Here is a 20,866-nt window from a genome sequence, read left to right on the forward strand (position 1 = left end):
GTAGCCGAAAGCCTGAAACTTTGGCACACAATCAAAACACTTCATGAAGACACAACAATGATAGATATGAGGGCAGTACTTACAGATAACTTTCTCAGAAGGATACCAGTTGTACAGAACAGAAGCTTTGTTCTCTCATTCCTAAAGCAGTAGCAAGAATCAAAATTATTACAAACATATCTACAACGCATCGCTGAGACTTGTAATAACTCCGAATGAATATCATATGCATATGAGAAAGAAAGAACAAGCACCGAGCACTGTCGAGACGAACTTGATATCCAACCAAGGAATCTTTAGAGCCAGGTGAAGATTCACACCTTTCATCAGACACTCTTTCTGCTACCGAAATGGCCTATAAATAAGTAGACTAATCCAAGTTATATTTAACAATGTATGTATGTTCAATCAAAAAGAAGATACGGATTGATGTCAAAAAGAAAAAGATATGGATGATCATCTCCAGCGACTGTAAGATCAGTGCTTTAAATATAACAGACAGAAATAGGCAGTTACCGTCCCAAATGATCTCATAATAATGCAGCATTTTATGATGTACGGTCACTATATGGTTGAACCCTGATTTTTTGGGGGAGGAATTCAAAAAAAATCAAATCTAAAGCTAAGAATGTTGCAACATAATCTTATATTATATTGTATTTTATTTGGGTTGCTCAAATTAATACCAAGACGTTTGGATTTAATTTAGCATATGACAGGAGGAAAATAGTTTCCATAATACCCTGAGTCGATTCAATAGTTCATAGGCATTTGGTTTTTATTTGAAGTTCGTCTTGTCTATCTTGCTTACAGGTTTTTCCAAGCCATTTGTTTTTTCTTCTGCTGTCCCAAAATTCTTGTCTTCAATTTGTCTGGATCCGTATCTAGACAAATACTCCCTCCGTCTCAAAATAAGTGTCTCAACTTTAGTACAACTTATAAAGTTGAGACACTTATTTTGGGACGGAGGGAGTATAAGACAAGAATTTTGGGACCGAGGTAATATTATAGAACAATGATGTTGCATTGAAAAGGAAAGATGAAATATAAGTTCTAAACCGTGATTATACCGCTATCCTCCTAGGTTGTGTGCAAACAATGTTGCAATTACCACCAAGCTCAGACTCAATCATATCATCCAAAATAAACTGTGGCACCTGCAAGTGGATGACAAATAACCATGAGAAATTCCACGCTTCTGGAAGGATTAGAATTAACAGCCCAAGCTGGTACTTGTGCTGCATCGTCTTCAGTACCAAATATATTTCCAAGTGCTCTAGAAAAAACATGTTAGAAATATAACAATCGTCAGGCCCAGGCGCAGGGGTGTGCGACCTGTGCGGCCGCACAAGGCCTCCAGGTGGCAGGGGCACCAATTTAGGTGCACATCAGTAACTTTTCTTTGAGCAGAAGTGCACATCAGTAACTAGGCCTTCATGTTAGTTAATGACAGATGCAGCCAGCAGGCCGAAAGGCCCGGATAGCGCTGCATGCCTGGAGAATACCGATTGTTCGCACACACAAAAAAAAAGGCCTGGAAAATACCAATCGTTCGCACACACAAAAGAAGGCATGAGCGCAGGAGCAGTAATCCCAATCTACAGTCTAACCCTAACGGCGCAGCAGACGGACGGCAGCTGCGGGCCGAGGACGCAGCAGAGGACCAGCAGCCGCCAGCATAGGCAGGGCCCTCAACACAGCAAGGGACAGCAGCAACAATAGCAGGTGAGTGGGCAGGCACACGGCCGTATTCTGGCAAAGTGCTAAATCGACTTAATCAAATCAATTCAACTTAATCAAATCAATCTCTAAATCAACTAATACAGAGCACTTCAATGTACAGGACAGGTGCTAGCTCGCTCGTTGCCACATTCATTTCACAATCCTCATAGTACTAATCAAGGGTGTGTCATCTTTGTCCAACGTGCACATCTGATCGATCTCGCTGTGATGGCATCACGCCTCTCCATCAGTCCCTCACGCCTCGTCCAGGACATTTCGACAAGGCCAAATTTGACATCTGTGAGTTCCGCAGTCTTAGTTCTACAAATAATATCCTGCTAACTGTTTGATGTGTATACCTTCAAATTTGTAATTTTCATCATTTATATACTTGTATATTAATATCCAAGTTGTGTCCTCTAGAGAATATGAATCTAGTTAGGAGACATGAGAAGAAAATTAAAATTAGAGGACTTAATTCAATATCATAAAGGAGTTGTAGATAAGTTGATTATAGTTTGATCATTCTAGGGAAATAGGCCTCATTTTAGAATTTGGCACAGGGGCCCTAATTTCGCCGGCCTGGTCCTTGCAATTGTATTGGACAGACAGGACAGCCATATACTCCCTCCGTCCCGAAATAAGTGACTCAAGTTTGTACTAAAGTTAGTACAAACTTGAGTCACTTATTTTGGGACGGAGGGAGTATATCACAAGATTACTCTGTTCACATATTGAATGGTGATCGTCGAGAGACCGGATGGCTCCGCTCCTAGCGCTCCTCCCGCTCCCCTAGCTCCCCTCTCCACCAGCCCAGCCGCCGTCGACTCCACGCCGGTAGCCCTCCTCCCTCGCTCTGCCATGCCCCCCCCCCTCACCCACCCGCTCCCCCGGTGAGCGCGTCTCCTCCGGCGACAGCCGCTGGTCTGACTCCGGGTTTGACAGCGCGGCTCCCTCTCGTTCCTACCGCGACATCGCTCGCACCCCACCGCCGGCTCTGCCCGTCCGCGACGTCGTTCCCGCGCCGCCGCCCAGCGGCCCCGCCCCGGCGGCCCCCAGGCTGCCCGCCTCCGCCCCGCTCGGAGGTGCACCGCATCTCGCGTGGCGCCTCGGTGGACGCCGACGGCTACCAGCAGCTGCGCCGCAGGAACCGACGTTGGCCTCGCCGCGAGCCTGCGTGGAGCCCGTCGCCGCGGCGCCAGCGCAACCCATCCCCCGAAGAGCTAGCCGGGCTCTGTTTCCGCTGCCTCGACCCCCGCCACCGCGTCTGCGATTGCACCAACGACATTCGCTGCAGGTGGTGCCTCATCTCCGGCCACGACTCCCATGGCTGTGACGACTTCCACCGCCACGTTGGGCGCGTTCCACCCGCCGCCCCAAGGGCTGCCGTGCACCACGCTGGCCGCGACCCTCCCGCCGCCCTGCGGACTGCCGCGCCCCAGACACCGGCTCCTGCTCCGGTTGTGCAGGTCGCCCCCAACCACCGGCCCCAGCTCCGGTCGCGCACGTGAACGCCGCTGAACCAACGCGCATCATCATGTCGCGCACCGTTGAGATGGAGGAGGCGGAGGAGGTGCTCAGCCGGACTCGTCCCCATGTGTCCGCCGACAACATCGTTGAGCTCCTCTACTCCACATTCGGTTTGAAGAAGGCGACTTCACCACCCACCTCCACAAGCCTGAAGATTTCCTAATCATCTTCGGCTCCCGCACCTCCAAGGACCGCATGAACGGCGACCACTACATCTGCTGCCCACGCTTCTCATTGTCGCTTCGCCCATGGTGCAAACTTGCCCACGCCGGCTCCGGTGGGTTCGAATACCGCGTCGAGCTCGAGCTCCGCGGCATCCCCGCCCATGCCTGGCACTTAGCGACAGCGGAGCACATCCTCGGGACCGGTGTCTGGATTGAGCGCCTCCACCCGCAGACACGCTCCCGCGCCGACCTGGCCACGTTCCGCCTCTCCGGGCGCGCGCACGACCCCGCCGACATTCGCCGCGCTGCGACGCTGGAGATCGTCGAGGTCACTCCGGGACGCACCGCCTCCTCCGCCCCCACGGTCACCACCCTCACGTACCCCATCACCATCGCCCTCGCCCGATCCGACGTCGACCGGGCTTGCGCCCCCACCGGTCATGCGGCTCGCCCAGATGGGGCGGGTGACGGGCGCGTGGCGGCTGATGGCGACGCCGCTGCCGGTCAGGGCCCCGGACGCGGCCGTTCGCGCTGCCGCGGCCGCAAGCGCCGCCGCACTACCGCTGCTCCGGAGGGACGTGCCGACGGCATGGCTGTCGACGCTGCCGGCTGGACGCACCTCCGTGGCCAGCACCGCGCTGACGGCCTCGCCGTCGCCGATCGCTGGTCCGGAGTCTGCACCGCCGTGCGCGCAGACACGCCGCCCATACCGTCGCCAGCCCGGTGCATGGACGCCTGGCCCACCATCTGCACCCAGGGCCACCCCTCTCGTCACAAAGCTAAAAGAGGAAAGAGGGGAGGAAAGAAAAAGCGTGAAAGAAAGGAGGCTGCGCTAGCCAAGGCTGCGGCGGCAGCAGATCCCAGGCCGACAGGATCGCCTCTGCGGGAGACCGTGCATGTCGCTGCCCCTGCTGGCCCCCAACCACTGGTGCCAACTCCCCCGACAAGATCGCCTCAGCAAGAGGACATGCATGTCGCTGCCCCATCTGGCCCCCAACTGCTGGCGCCAATCCCCCCCACCTCTGACGCCGGGCCAGACGCGGCCCCGTCACATGTGTCGCCTAGCGACCTGGTGGGCGCAGCGACTGATGTTGAGCCCACCTGCAGCGAGGTCCCGGACTCCCAACCAATGGCGCCGCCCGTCGCCACAGTGGATGATGATCCTTTGTCGGGACAAAGTGTCACTTTGTGCGCGTTAGCGCCTGCCGCCGCCGCACCACATGCTGACCTATCTTGGTGTCGCCCTGCCGCCAACCCATGGCCTGCTGATTGCTCCCATTGCTGATGCGGCTGATTGCCAGCCCGCAAGCCCTGCAGCAGCCCACGCCCAGCTGCAGATCCTCCAAAGGCCCCAAAACCTGGGCTCTCCCAGGCCATCGCCCTCCAACCCTTTCGCTGACGGCCCATCGGATGAAGATGTGATCCAGACGCCAACGCCCACCATCAAAAGTGCGACACGCTTCGCGTCCCCCCTGTCACGCTCCGCCGCAACCGCCCACGTGCTCCCTCGACAAGCTCATGGACCCTTGGCGACTTCCTCGCCGCGACCACCAGGCAGCTCAGCTCGGTCCTCCCCACTCCGGGCCATAAACCGAGAAGACAGCCGCTGAGCTTTGCCCAACCTCGGCGTGGACGCTCAGCCACCGCAGCCAAGACGAAGACCGGGGCACTGCCCACTGCCGGACGCCGCACGCAGGTGCAAATACTGCGCATGCTTGGCATCGTCGGTGTGGATCAGGCGATCACCCCGGAAGCCATGAAAGCATACGATGACATCTTTGTTGCGCCGATCCCCAAGACTGTCCTTGCGGCCATTGCGGCGCTAGTTGGGCGCGAGCTCCCCACCGACCCCTCTGTCGCACCGGTTACTACGGTCATCGATGGCAGGCCGATCGAGGCCTAGCCGTGCGCTTGTGCCCCCTGTGTCGATCATGCTTTTATGGATTATGGCCTGAAGATTATTGTCTGGAATGTGCGCAGACTGAACACCCACGCTCGGCGCACCGCCATTTGCTCGCTGATTGTTTCTACCGACGCGTCGATCGTCTGCTTCCACATGTCCACTGTCCTCGAAACGCTACCGATAGAGAGCAGAGCTAGAGACAAGATGCCTAGGACCTGGAGGAGATCCATAAGAACCAAGTCGTGGAGAAGATAGCATCAAACTGGAGATAATAAACCTAACTCTCCACTTGGTTTGAACTTCGATGACTATGTTTACCTGCCGGCGATCGGCACTGGCGGCGGTATCCTGCTGGCCTGGAAGAGCGGGATGGTGACTGTTGACAATCACATGTTCAGCCCCAACACGCTCACTACCTAGGTTTCGACTCCATCGAGCGTTGATGCCCCCTGGTGGCTGACCATTGTATATGGGCCGCAGCAGGACCATGAGAAGATCGCGTTTCTTCAGGAAATTCGCGACGCCCGCGCCAATTGCAACGGTCCTTGGATGCTTTGCGAGACTTCAACTTGATCTACCGAGACGAAGACAAGAACAACGGGAACATCAACAGACACATGATGGGGCGCTTCTGTCGTGCTATCAACGACCTCACGCTTAAGGAGGTTTACCTTAATGGTCGGCGATACACATGGTCAAATGAGCAGACCCCGCCCACGCTGGTTCACCTTGACCGAGTACTCTGCACCGCGGATTGGGAGGAGCAACACGGCGAGTGCCACCTTGGCTGCCTCGCCTCGGTTGTATCCGATCACAGCCCGCTCATGCTGGACTGCTCGCCCTCGCCCCCGGTGCACCGGTGCTTCCAATTCGAGGAGTATTGGACGCGCATTGCAGGCTTCCAAGACGTGGTTGCGGCTGCTTGGATTTCGATGGACGATCTAAGCCCGTTCCGCCGCATAATGCGGCGCATGCAGGCCACCGCGCGCATGCTCACGAGCTGGAGCGCTCGCGCCGTGGGCAACATCCGTGACCAGCTCGCGATCTCGCGTGAGTTGCTCCTGCGTCTCGACTCGGCCCAGGAGCTTCGCCAGCTCACGCCCCACGAGGACTGGCTCCGCCGACAGATCAAGCTGTCATACCTTGGCCTTGCTTCGCTCGAGCGAACTCTGGCTCGGCAGCGCGCGCGCATCTCTTCTCTCAAAGATGGCGACGCCAACACATCCTTCCATCGCCAGTGCACCTATCGCAAGCAGAAGAACAGGATCCACTCCTTGTCGATTGACGGCGTCGTGCTCACCGATCAGACTGGCATGGCCGCGGCGGCCTTCGCGCACTACGATTCCCTGCTCGGGACCGATCGACCTCGAGATTGCGCCCTTGACCTGCAGCACATCATCGAGCCGACCGCCCTTGACGACCTGGAGGCCCCATTCTCTGAAGACGAGATTTGGAAAACCATTAAGCGCCTGCCGGCGCGCAAGGCGCCCGGCCCTGACGGTTTTACCGCGGAGTTCCTTCGATCCTGCTGGCCCGTCGTCAAGCACGACTTCGTCTGCGCCTTCCAGCAACTTCATTCGCTCCGTGGACGAGGATTCAGTTGTCTGAACCAAGCGCTGCTCACGCTGACCCCAAAGCGCGCCGACGCTGCCAGCCTGTTTGACTACAGGCCCATCAGCCTCATCCACCTCGTCGCCAAGATCTTCGCGAAGTTGTTATCTCTCCGCCTCGCGCCCAAGCTGAATGACTTGATCAGTCCCATCCAGAACGCCTTCATCCCCGGACGCAGCCTCCACGACTTCTTGATCGTGCGACAGTCGGCGCGCCTCCTCCACCAGCTGGGAGCCCCGCGCATCCTCCTCAAGCTAGATCTCACCCGCGCCTTCGACTCCGTCTCGTGGCCCTTTCTCTTCGAGGCCCTGCGTCGATATGGGTTCGGTGATCGCTTCCTCGGCTGGATCGCTATTCTGCTCTCGTCGGCCAGCACCCGAGTCCTCCTGAATGGCGCGCCTGGACCGGCGATCTAGCATCGATGTGGACTCCGCCAGGGCGACCCAATGTCACCGCAGCTCTTTGTGCTTGCTGTCGATACGTTGGGGCGTTTGTTTCGCCGAGCTCAACATTCTGCAACAGCTGCACCCCCGTCGTGCGATCCCCATCACCTCGCTTTATGCCGACGACGTCATTCTCTTCTGCCACCCCTCGCCTAGCGACACGTTGGTGGTCAGAGAGATCCTGCAGCTTTTCGGCCGTGCATCAGGCCTGCGGGTCAACTTCCAGAAGAGCACAGCCACGATGATACATTGTGCGGACAAGGAGGTCACTCCGGCCGTCGCGACACTGGGATGCCCCCTCGCGCAGTTCCCCATCACCTATCTGGGTATCCCCCTCACCTTGCGACGCCCGACTGCTGCCCAACTACAACCTGTCGTCGACAAGACTGCCGGGAAGCTGCCCACTTGGAAGGCGCACCTCATGAACAAGGCTGGACGCCTCGCCTTTGTCAAATCCGTGCTCTGTGCAATTCCCCTGCATCAGCTCCTTGTGCTCGCGCCGCCGAAGAGAGTTCTCAAACTCCTTGAGAAGATCCAGAAAGGATTCCTTTGGGCTGGCCGCACCGAGGCTCAAGGCGTCAACTGCCACGTGAACTGGCGCCGCGTCTGCCGCCCTACTCGCCTAGGCGGCCTCGGCATCCATGACCTGGAGCGCACGGGCCTTGCCTTGCGCACCAGATGGCTCTGGTTCGCGCGCATGGATGGAAACAGAGCTTGGGCTGGCCTCGATCTACAATTCTCCAGTGAGGAACGCGCATTCTTCTTCGCGTCCACCTCCATGGTCCTTGGCGATGGTCGGCGGGCATTGTTCTGGGAAGACCGCTGGATCAACGGGCAATCCATCTCTGAGATCGCTCCCCAGCTATACGCCCTCATCCCCAAGCGCCGCCGCAAAAGCAGAACGGTGGCCGACGGTCTTCAGGCGCACACATGGGCTTCAGACATTCATGGCACCCTTGGCATTCAGGAGATTGGCCAATACTTGCTAACCTGGAGGGCCATTGAAAATATCACTCTCTCTGCCGAACCAGACCAGCTCCATTGGAAATGGAATGCTTCTGGCACATACGCCGCCCAGTCCGCATACCTCGCCACCTTCCACGGCTCTACTTCCTGCCCGGCACGGAAACTTAACTGGAAAGGCTGCCCCCCCCCCCCCCCCCCCGCCCCGCGAGTGAAGTTCTTCCACTGGCTCGCTAGCTTGGGACGCTGCTGGACAGCTGATCGTCTTGCTCGCCGCGGACTGCCGCACCCTCCTCGCTGCCCGCTATGTGACCAGATGCCGGAATCGATGAACCACCTGATCCTGGACTGCCCCTTCACCAAGCAGGTTTGGCATGACATCCTGTCTTGGCTGCACCTACCTTGCAGCGCGCCTAATGGTGAAAGCTCCCTGTCAATCTGGTGGCACACGGCGCGGCAGACCACGCCCAAGCTGATGCGCAAAGGACTCACATCCGCAACGCTGCTGATCCCTTGGATGGCCTGGAAGCATCGCAACGATTGTGTCTTCAATGCTGCAACCCCATCGACTAGCGTCTTGGTTGCAAAGATCAAAGAAGAAGCTGCGCTCTGGGCGACCGCGGGTGCTCGAGGCCTGCGTGTCATCCTCCCACAGACCTGGGACGTCCATTGATGTTATTTTGTGTTCTCGTCTGTACTGGTGCCTCCTAGGAGGATGTAACAAACTATCTCTCTCTTTTCAATATAATGAAACGCAAAAGCCTTTTTGCGTTTTCTCGAAAAAAAACATATTGAATGGTGAAATTGAATCATGGAAAGATTAAGATCTTAACTGCGCCCATATTATGAGGATGGCACTATGCTGAATCTGTCAAGCATGAGCCCCACATGTTATCATCATGGACATGGAGTCAACAGTCGGCCAGCATGTCCAATGCAGCAACTTGCATTTTCATTAAGGCATATGATACGAAGTAGTCAAGTACATCCAACAAAGCCAGGTCGAAATTAACAAATTTTCAGGTTGGCTATACAACCTTTCTCAAATGTGGCACGCAAGTGAGAATTTCAGAGTCAAGTAGTTTATGGCCAAGGTATTGCAAACCACAACTACTGGCAGAATTTGTGATAGCCAGAATGCTTGTGCAGTACAAAATTGGATACTTCCCTTGCTTCACCCATAATTAAGATATACTTATCACTAGGGAATCAAATGACAAACTGCGATGAATCATCTATGTGCACTTGCAGAAAAGGAGAGGATACGGTTGTGTGATGTGATGCAAAGGCGTGTTGCCTGTCATGTGAAATGGTTATCTTGCAATAACCATTGGCACCAAAGAAAGAAGATACTAAAATAGGAAATAACATTAAAAACTAAGGTACTTGGATAAAAAAACTACTGCAGATACCTGAGTTGTTTTCCCGCATCCAGTTTCTCCGCTGACAACAATTACATCATTCTCTTTCAGTAACTGTAGGAAATGGTTTTTCAGTCTAGCGATTGGTAAAGAAGCTCTTGCTCCCAGCATTTTCTGAATTCAAGGTGAACAGAGAATCTTTAGAACAAATATCCAAAAAAAAATGGAGAATACTTGTACTGCAATGCACATTCACTGCATACCAGATACTTGGGCAACTTCCTTTTGTGTTCCAACTGCTTTTTCAAAGCTGTGCTCTCTGCTTGCTCTGGTCTTGATCCTAATTACAGAAAGGCCACATTAATAGTTACACTTGGTTTCTTAACATGCATATGAAGGAAAATTAAATAAGTGGAATTACAGTTACACTTGATTTATTAACACATGTATGAAGGAAAATTACAATAATACAAGATAGTTTTAGAGAGTGAGATACAGTAGTGATATCACAATAGAGAAACAATGTTAACTAAATACAAGGCAAGAAAAACAATCCAGGATATAATATGGCTCAAGTTGAAAAGTACCGCTGGAACAGATTCGATGTAAAAGATGCAACCATATTGGTGCCAGAAAGTTCAAGGAGAGAAGGCAGGTGTCATTGCTAAATACACTACACATCAGAGACAAGCATGCTGCCAATAACATACTAGGAAGGTCTTGGAAGGAGGAAAATGATAACCAGACACATTCATGATTGCTTGGTGTACTGTTCAGCAAAATACCTGCACGGTTCAGCAAAGTTGCCTCTTTCTTCTCATAGACAGAATTGGTCTCCTTATCATTCGGAGAGTCAATGGATGCGCTGCCCTCAGGAGCACCTCTGATTTGATATGGAAGAGTATTATGTGCGTCCATATCCAATAACATATCCACAAACCCAGCTCTTCGACTATCCTCGGTATCCAGCACCCTTGATGTTGATGAAAATTCTAATTCACCTATTTTTTCATGACCATGCAATATTTAGCAGAAAGGCACAAACGAACTATAATTCATCAGGTAAGAATGCATGATCAAAAATTTCTAACCTTCTTGCCATCTTAAAACAAGTGATGAGTATGGTTCAATAAGCAATTGACGTAGTGGAAGATCAGCAAACAGTTGATATAGAGCAAATGTCGCCACTCTACTTTGTGCTTCCTGTTTACAAATTAAGCAGATGTTTATTAACATTCAAGGCAAGGAACAATAAGGTTATTCATTTTTCAGATGTTATCTCAAGAAATAGTATTACAAAGTGTATCTCAAGAAAGTTATCAGAATAATTAATTGAATTTGAAATGGATTGCTTTTTAAGAAACATTATAAGATACACATATATATGGTTAGTAAACGCTAACCTGAACAGATACGTATTCTTCATCTTTCTCAGGTAACTCAATTTTCGTCAAACCTCCAGCCTTCCGACTTTTACCACGGCCAGTAGAACCACGCAATACATTAACAGCATATATAAATTTACCATCCTTTTCTGATGTTTTACTATACTTCGGTGCATCCCAACCAAGTTTTTGACAGAACTTCTGTAGAATAGCTTTTGGCATTTTACCACAATCTCCCTATAGAACACCATAATAATGAAACAGTTAGAGACAAATGCATAACAGGACAAAACAACACCTAAATAGCTTTGGCAGTGAAAACATGTTGGATCACACCATAGGAAAAAACATGGGAATCATTCCAGTATGTTTGAGTAAATGGAAATTCTCCTATGGAATATAGTGCAAAGGAATCTTTAGGACAAAGACCTGTGTATTGCAACCCTACAAAATCAAACAGAACACACAGGAAAAAATCTTAAGGATTGCAGTCTTCCAAAAATCCTTTGAGAAGGCCCTTACTGTTTCAGATTGTACAGATGTGTTCATTGCCCAAATAATGAGTCTCCAGAAACCTCGACTTATGAAACTTCCATATATGTTATAATTGGTTGCTAGTCCTCATGGAACCATTGCAACATAGTTGCCATTGACAGACATTCCGTTCAACTTCAGTCATTACGATTTGTATAAGCTCAATTTAACTTATGCATTTAGCTGTCCTACTCAATGTAATTTCTCTCCCATACATCCTCGAAGTTTTTTTAGCAATCCTCCTGTTGCAGTACTCCATTAAGGTATTTCCCAAAAAACTAAGGCCTCGTTTGGAACACGAGATCATATCATTTCCTGCAACAGTCCTGACTCACTCAGAGACAGACCATCCATACGACGAACCTCACATAATAATACAGCTATATAAATGTAGCAAACTGGCAATCTAGATAACTTCAATAATGTGCATGATATATATTTTTTCTCGAACACGCACCCAAATGTGTATCATTGTGTATTAGAAGGGAACGTCAAGATGATGCAAGAGTACAAAGGGCTCAAAACTCAGCGCAAGGCGCAAAAAGCGAACAAAACAGAACTGGAAAGGAGAGAAAACTAAAACTAAACTGTACAAGGGCATATGCTGGAACAGGTATATGTTTTCACTCTACTGCATTCTGTGTTTGGCTCATGAATTTGTGTCCGCAGAATAGGGGACCAGCAGGAATGGAGGTAAACTTGACGGCTCATATGAGATTTTGTGCAAAGTTGCATGGGAGATGGCAGTCTCTCACTGCCGCCTCCACATGAACCTTAGGGTTAATATCCAACAGACAATACTATGGAGTAAGGAAATATTAATATGGTGGGATATGTTCTCTTGCCGCTTTAACGAAAACAACCTAATCTAAATCTTTAGTAGTAAAGCTGTTGCAGCTTACTAGAGCATTCGGGGGCAAAATGTTTACACACAGAACATGGGCCCATAGAGTGCAAAACGGTTCTCCGATTTTCCTACTCAAAATTGGAAGATCCAAGCAACCTTAGAGAAGCAAGAAGGTGAAGCCAACTGTATTTGACTTGACATGTCCAGCTCCAGTCTAGAAATCTAGAGCCAAGCTATGCAAAACAGCCCTAAAACTACAAATATGAAAAAAGAGCATATGTAACCACAGTAAAGAGCGAGGGTACACGATTCCTTCACATAAAGATCATGTAAGAGCACCTGACCTTTTTCCATACATCATCTATGTTCCCAAGAAGATGGCCATAACCATCATGTGATAATTTCTCTATTTGTTGCTGTCTCAAGATTTCAGGGGCCACAACCTCCCAAGCAGACGAGTCTTCAAAAAACAAGTTATCAAGCTCTACTTCCTCTTCTTCAACCTCCTTTGTGCAAGTTTCACCGGCATTTTTAGGAACTTCCTTTTGTAAATTGGATCCTTCATCAATATGGACAAGACTGGGAGATTTGTTCTCACTTGCACCCAGGTCAATCTGACCATCCTCAACACTTGCAATTTCCGAATTAGGCAACACAGGAGATACAGATTGGCTTATATTTTCCTTTGAGCTTCCATTTTTGGAGTTCTCCTTTTTACCTGAAACAAACGTTCATTAGATAGAATTCCAGCAACCACAAATACTTTGAAAACTTATAAGAGACATGTTAAAACTTACTCAAGAATAGGAAAATGATTGCTATAGCTTTCATATCAATAATACAATTGTCAAACTTACCCTTTTTTTTTCTCCTACTTGGCTTTGTTTCAGCAACTTCAAAACTTGCAGCTAAACGATCTTCCCATGTGGAGGAATCATTAGAATTTGCATCCTCCTCCTAACATCAATCGAAGGAATGGAACAAATATACAATGAAATAGGACATGAAACAAGGAGTAAAGAAACAACATGAGAGAGGAATAATGGCATAATGTTAACAAGCTTCATGCACTAGCCAACGCAACCAAAAGTCTGAACTGATGGAAAGGGCTAGGCAATCCACATATACACTTCAACACCCCCTCCCACGTGTGACAGGGAAAGTCAACACGTGGATAGACTCAGAGGTATGGCTCAAGAGGCCTATACGTGGACAAAGAGGGGCAGCAGCTATTTTTTGGATAAATTGCGAAAGCAAGGACTTGAACTCAAGACCTTAGCTCTGATACCATGTTAAGCTTCATGCACTAGCCAACGCAACCAAAAGTCTGAACTGATGGAAAGGGCTAGGCAATCCACATATACACTTCAACAATAATATGGTACAGTCTGTAGTGTACCAATATGCATTTGAAGTTGTGCCCCTTTGTCAATCAGCATCGTTGTCTACAATGTCTACTTTCTTACTGAACTGATATCATTTTAGACTGAAGATGTAAAACTTTTCAATCTTTAATGACTCGTATGCAAATTGACCACATTAAAATAACATTAGTACATTCTGCAATATAAATACTTTATATCATACTACTTACTAACATATAATGTGAAAATAAACAGTCAAAGATGTACATTTCCAAACTGTATCAATGTCCAAAATAACATCTTGCACTCCATAACAGAGATAGTAATTAACAGACCGTGACAACAGACATAATCATGGGCTTAACAGATAAATTGGACTTCAAATGGTGTGAATAGGGCTCTGGATGATTAGTTAATATATTGTATAACTAATTTTCTGTTCAAACAACAAATAACATTTTCAGGAAGCGTCTCGAATTAGCACACAAGTGTCAAAACAATGAAATGGGTCTCCTAAAAACTAGTTTATAACTTTGTATGTCTGACAGGTGTGATGTAGAGGCACCAAATAAACGAAGTTATTTCAGAATATAAAACAGAGTGGTCTGAGCACTTAACTGCTAACAGATAAACAAAAACAATGTATGCCTAATGAACTCCAATGTTTATTGAAAGAGTATTAAGATTTGATGCAGCAATCCCAACGATAAATCACTTGTTCATGTATCTATACCTCCTCTTGCTGTTCCATGTACTGCAGGATCCATGCAGCTTGCGATGACCGCCCATCGTCCAATGTGACATCCTCTTCTTGCCGTCTCCCAATTTTAATTTCCAACCCCTCAGTGCTAACCTTTGCCTCCTCCACAGGCCCACGACTCTGAGGCACCCAATTATCCTTCGCTGCTGATACTACCTTAACCGAACCCTCTGCTCCTACAGAAGCACACAAAAGTAATCAACAAAAGTAAGCATGGCAAACTAACACCCAGCCATTCAGTCGAATCCATGTCCCATGGCGTGCAGAGTGCGTGCGCATTACCCTGGCGTGCAGAATACAAAATCCAGTATCCACAATTAAACCAATGAGCGCAGAATGCAGGCAAACGGTCATGTGCACAACTGCAAGTGCTGAAATGAGCTAAAGCTCGTACATAAATCGCAGCTATGCATACAAGATACAACGATGCGGACGCGCGCATGGCAGCTCACACAAATGCGCCTGATTACGCACTAGCCGCCACTTCAAAGCACAAAACCCTGAACCCTCCAAACCAATACCTGCACGAGAAGAGGAGGCGGCGGCGCTGGCGAACTTGAGGGGGAGCTCGTCGCCGGGCAGATTAAAGCACAGCCAATCCAGCGCCGACTCAAACGTCGCCGAATCCTGCCCAACAACAAAATTCATCAATGAACAGCCAACTCGATAGCGCAGCAGGATTATGTAAGCGTTTGGGGGTACGAACTGGTATAGCGGAGAGAGCCTGCTCGATTTGCGAGGAAGAGAAGCCCTCCAGGGCCAGCTTGTCGTAGACCCCGCGCAGACGCCGCCCCTTCTGCTCCCTCGATTCGGCACGCGCCCCTGGAGCATCTAGGGGCGCGGGGGAGGGGGCGCCGGCTGTGGAGGAGTTGAGGAGGAGTTGTCGGAGGCGGCGTTCGTTCTCCGACGAGATCTCGAGGCGCGGCGCGGCGGATGATGAGGAGGTGGGTGCGGAGGGCTTGGGCTTGTGCTTCTGCTTCGAGACCGGCTGCTTCTTCTTGGGCGCCATTTGGCCTGGCGGCTGTGTCGTCTGATCGTCTCCGGCGACGGCGCGCTGGGGTATCGAGTTCCGGAACAGCGGGACACGTGACGGGGGCTAGTGGGGAAAATCGGCTAGGGAGTTGCTTCTCGTGGAAGATTGGAAGGCTTACTTTGGAGCCCTTCGAGCAAATAGGCCCAAATGCATGCTTCGACAAATTTGACTGTCCAAATTTGATCATTGGATAAATGTTTATACTATAACATCTTTTTTTCGAAAATGATTCAGAGTAGGGCATTTCGGAGAACGAGCTTCATGAAGACCTTTATTTTAAAATTTTCAATTTCAAAAAATTGTGAAAAAACACATGTATGCAAGGATGTAATGTGTATACTATGCAAAAAAGAAGGATGTAATGTGTATGTGCGTGAAATTTCAGGATGAAATAGCTTGAATTGTGAGCTGCAAAAAAATTATGGACTTCGAGGATGAACAATACATATGCTAAAAAGCCCCAGATTTGCCTTTTTTGTATAGCTTTTATTTTAACGTATTTCGACCTAAAAAATTGCACACGTATACATTATGTATGTAGGTATATGTGTACTTGTGTTCAAAATTTTTGAAACAAAAAAGTTTAAATTTTTGAAGTTTTCAAATTAAGGCCTCCACGGAGCTCAGTCTCCATTTGGCATTTTCGAATGATTCATATCTATTATCAAAGTTTAGCGAAAGCACAAAAGCATCTCAAACATAATAAATATTATACATGCCTCTGTTGGTTCATAGGATAGGATTATAATAGGAATAGGAACTGAAAGTGCGTTATATCGACTAGAGGGGGGTGAATAGGCGATTTTTATGAAAGTCTTCAAAACGTGGAAGTTTCGAAGACAAACGATAGAAATAAACCTATTACCATGCAGCGGAAAGTAGACTACACTAGGCAAACCATAGTCAAATATTTTAATGAAGTGAAAACACAATGACTAATAGCAGCTAGGTAGTAAGGATCAGGTAGGAAGATATTATGAAGCCAATCAGAACAAGTAGTCACTCAGTGAAGACAGAAGATTGTGCAATCATACAATGACTTCATGAGGACCAACAGTAAGTAAAGGGAAGGGAAGGATGAAACCAGTGACTCGTTGAAGACAATGATTTGTTGGACCAGTTCCAGTTGCTGTGACAACTGTACGTCTGGTTAGGGTGGCTAGGTATTTAAACCTGAGGACACATAGTCCCGGACACCCAGTCCTGAACACGCAGCTCAGGACACCCAGTCCTCACCGTATTCCCCTTGAGCTAAGGTCACACAGACCTCGCCCAATCACTCTGGTAACTCTTCAAGGTAGACTCCCAAACCTTCACAGACTTCGTTCACCGGCGATCCACAATGACTCTTGGATGCTCAGAACGCGACGCCTAACCGGCTGGAGGATTCACAATTCTCAAGTGTAATAAGTCTTCAGATCACACAGACAGGAAGACTTAAGTGATGCCTAACACTTTTTGGCTCTGAGTGGTTAGGGCTTTATCCTCGCAAGGAATTCTCTATCAAAGGCTTCGAGGTGGGTTGCTCTCACACGACAAAAGCCGTACTTTAACTCTGAGCAGCCAACCGTTTATGGTTGTAGGGGGTGGGCTATTTATAGCCACTAGGCAACCCGACCTGATTTGTCCGAAATGACCCTGGGTCACTAAGGAACTGACACGTGTTCCAACGGTCAGATTTCAAACACACACAGCAACTTTACTTGGGCTACAAGCAAAGCTGACTTGTCCAACTCTGGACAAGATTCGCTCTCATAGTCTTCACTCGAAGACATAGGTTTTGGTTAAGCATCACTTCAGTCATTCTGACTGGTTCTCTTGGACCCCACTTAACAGTACGGTGGTTCCTATGACTCAACAAAGAAGAAAAAGAACTACGAAAGATCTAAGTCTTCGAGCTCCATAGGCTTCATGCAATGTCTTCTCTTGTCATAGTCTTCAATGTGAATATTTTCACATACCACCTTTGACATCAATGTCTTCATACATTTTTAGGGGTCATCTCTGGTAAGAAAACCGAATCAATGAGGGACTTCTACCTGTGTTATCCTACAATTCTCACAAACACATTAGTCCCTCAACTAGGTTTGTCGTCAGTACTCCAAAACCAACTAGGGATGGCACTAGATGCACTTACAATCTCCCCCTTTTTGGTGATTGATGACAAACTAGTTGAAGTTTTCAACAGGGAATATAATATGTGAAATTGTAAAGGATAAGGAATTGTCTTCATAAGTTGCAAGGGCTCCCCCTGAAGATGTGCATATAAGTAATTTGCTTTTGAAATGCAAATGCACATGGCAGGTTGTACTCGTGGAGATCCTCTTCAACTTATGATGACAATTCATTATGCATGTGAAGGTATGTGAAGATAATGACATGCATAATGGAAAATGGACGTCTGCAAAATGATCTAAGTGCGGAATTTATCATCGCATCATAAAGTAGCAAATAAGTAGCAGACGACCATCGAGTTTAGGTATTACAACTCAAAGAACCAAATGTATCAAAACGAGAGTTGTAAACACTAGGCAAAATATAAAGCAACCGCCCATATGGACCCGCTTGAAGACTATCAAACTCATATGCTTCTCCCCCTTTTGTCAGTAAGGACCAAAAAGGTTTGAAGACATAGAGCATCTACTCATTCCCAAGATGAGTAGGTGAAGCAGCAGGGTCGTCGGTGGTGTTCGGCGGTGCAGAAGAACTTGGAGCAGTGTCGAAGCGTGCTGAAGGAGGGGGCGGTGAAGTAGCATCGTCTTCGTCCTCGATCACTCTGGCATTCACAGTTGCCGCAGAGGAAAAGAACTCAGAGTCTTCAAGAGATGGAGTTCGTCGCAGCACAGCCCTTCGAGGAGGTGTGGAGTCAAACTTGAAGCGTTCAGAAAAGTCATCCTCTTGAAGATCACCTTCAGAGCACATAAGCGTCAGCCCTTTCCATGTGGGTCGAGAGGTTTCATGGGCAACAAAGGCATTCTTGGTGGCGAGATTGCGAATGCGGTTGACATCCACCAAGAGGCTTTGCATTTAGCGCTTCAGCCAGTCATGATGCCTATCCTGTTTCTGATGAAGAGCCACCAGAAGCTCTCGGTCATTGAGAACACGAGATCGCTTCTTGGGTCGTTGAGCAATAGTGCTTTCGGTGGCTTCAGTAAGGGCACGATGAGGTGCACGTGTAGTTCCAGCCAGAGGATAAACACGAGTGACTGCTTCAACTCCTTCAATGTTCTGAGAGAAACTTTGATGCTCCGCATTCTGAAGACTAAGAGGCTCCTTGGCAGGCTCAGGATAAATGGCTTCAACGGACATATCCACATCAGGCAGAAAGATCCGATGATTGCGAGCAGATGGCTGATATGAGATAGCGGAGTGGAGTTTAATCAACCGCATTATCCATGAAGCGTAGAACTTCAAGCCAAAAAGATCAGAGCCTGATGCAGCAAGTTGGCGGATGAAGAAGTCCTGTGCATTGAAGCATTTGCCATGAAGAATATAGAAGACCAAAGTCTTCATTGCACCTTCCATCTTGGCATGTGGAGAATGTCCTTTGATGGGCCAGAGAGTTCGCCTTATGATGTGATAAATAGTCCTTGGCAGATACTCAAGGTCTTCAACAAAGAACTCCTTAGGATATGCAGCATCTTGTGGCAAGGGCTTCATCATACTTAGCATCTGACTCATGTTCGGTTCAGGCTTCTGAAAGTTGTTCTCCATAGCTTCACTGTGAAGCTGACAGCCAGGTTCGTAGAGATCGCTAGGAGTGGGCAGACCAGTGAGCTCAATGATATCAAAGGCTTTGGCTTCGTGATGAACATTTCCTGTCATCCACTCTAGGACCCAAGTCTTTGGATCTCTGTTGTACCCACGGATGTGAAGTGTGGCATAGAATTGGAGCAGCAACTCTTCATTCCAGTGCTCTTGGTCGGTGACAAACGGCAACAAGCCAACCTCTTTGAAGCAATCTAGAGCTTCTTCCAGACAGGGCAGACCAACTATTGCTTCGGTGTCAAGACGCTTATGTGGGAAGATGCGACCTTAGTTGTACAGAATGCAGGAGTAATAGCTTCGTTGTGGATAGCTCCAGAACCGATCAGAAGATATTCTTTCCCTTGAGTAGGGGTTCTTGGAGCTATTGAAGAAAGTGTTGTCTGCTTTGAAGCCGTTGACATTGAAGGATCCAGGTGCTGATGCAGGACCTGGAAACCTGGGCAACCTTGGAATTGGCTTCTGTACCTGAGACCTATGTTCAACATGATAGTCAAACTGAGGACCAGCAGCAGGCGCAGGAACAGAAGCGGTAGCATCATTGGCTTCGCTTACTTCTGGTGCTTGGGTTGGTGTAGGCTCCACATTTGCTTTAGCCATGACAGCGTCATTGGCTTCATTTGTTTTGGTGGTGCAGCCTCAAGATTCTCAACCTCCACTTGATGAGCTGGAGGGTCAGTCACAGTCACGTTCTCCTTGAGAACAGCTTCTTGGTGAGACGGGGGTGTAGCAACTCTTGGGGTTTCTTCTTCATTGGCTGATGCAGCCGGAATGTCTTCAGCAGGTTTAGCTTCAGACTCGGAGACTAGAGGCCTAGGTCCTTTGCGAAGCCTGCGTAACGCTGGCGACGCCTGTGGAGTTGGAGTTGGCTGGGCCTCAAAGTCATCGTCCTCTTGTGCTTGTTGGTGATCAGCCCATGATGCATCCTGAGCAATTGGCGTCAAAGGACGACCAATGCTGATGAGTTTGCTGTGCGTTAGCACAGGTGATGATACCTGTTGGTGCTTGATCTGAGGAAGAACTGCATCATCTTCAACATGGTCATGGTGACCAATGTCTTCAGCGGCGGTGGGATCAGCTGCTGGAAAGTCTTCAGCTTCATGAGCCTCTGTGGAAGCAGGTTCATGGACAGTCAGTTGGCGCTCTTGATGTTCAGCGGCAGGGCGAACCATGGAGATGGGTTCAACAATTAAGGGCTCTATGGGAGCAGTCCGTTCCTTCTTGGTCTTCCGCTTCTTCTTGGAGGGAGCAGCATCAGAGGCTTTAGAATGTTTTCTCTTTCTGGCTTCAGCCTCAACAGTCCTTGTCTTCTTCAGTTCTGAAGCGGTAGATCTGGTTTTTGGCTTCGAGCCAGTCATGCTAGTTGGGAAGACAATGGGATCTACTTCCTGCCTTGGTGCATTGGGTTCGGCCACAGTGGGCTTCTTCTTCCTCTTAGCAGCCATCCTGGGATCAATGCCCGGACGCCCCAGGGCCTTGCG

General features: G+C 48.9%; 1 protein-coding gene across 4 annotated transcripts in view; it reads right to left on the reverse strand.

Moving 5' to 3' along the window:
• LOC125538288 (DExH-box ATP-dependent RNA helicase DExH7, chloroplastic) overlaps window positions 1-15,719 on the reverse strand; it is a 29,677-nt gene extending 13,958 nt beyond the window's left edge. For 2 of the 4 annotated variants that reach the window (XM_048701557.2, XM_048701556.2), the window contains exons 1-13: window positions 15,294-15,718; window positions 15,109-15,214; window positions 14,561-14,763; window positions 13,321-13,420; window positions 12,808-13,181; window positions 11,101-11,319; window positions 10,789-10,900; window positions 10,483-10,698; window positions 9,961-10,037; window positions 9,749-9,871; window positions 1,071-1,157; window positions 255-355; window positions 84-141 (exon numbers count right to left, since the gene is read on the reverse strand). In XM_048701557.2, the coding sequence (XP_048557514.1) occupies window positions 84-141; window positions 255-355; window positions 1,071-1,157; window positions 9,749-9,871; window positions 9,961-10,037; window positions 10,483-10,698; window positions 10,789-10,900; window positions 11,101-11,319; window positions 12,808-13,181; window positions 13,321-13,420; window positions 14,561-14,763; window positions 15,109-15,214; window positions 15,294-15,596 (2,079 nt within the window). In that variant the 5' untranslated portion in view covers window positions 15,597-15,718. Of the gene's footprint in view, window positions 1-83; window positions 142-254; window positions 356-1,070; window positions 1,158-9,748; window positions 9,872-9,960; window positions 10,038-10,482; window positions 10,699-10,788; window positions 10,901-11,100; window positions 11,320-12,807; window positions 13,182-13,320; window positions 13,421-14,560; window positions 14,764-15,108; window positions 15,215-15,293 lie in introns of all 4 variants that reach the window. The other 2 variants (XM_048701558.2, XM_048701559.2) reach the window with 2 other exon arrangements.
• Window positions 15,720-20,866: the final 5,147 nt, after the last annotated feature.

The sequence above is a fragment of the Triticum urartu genome, chromosome 2A, assembly GCF_056163025.1.
Source record: "Triticum urartu cultivar PI428250 chromosome 2A, HENAU_Tu73, whole genome shotgun sequence".
Taxonomy (NCBI): Eukaryota; Viridiplantae; Streptophyta; class Magnoliopsida; order Poales; family Poaceae; genus Triticum; species Triticum urartu.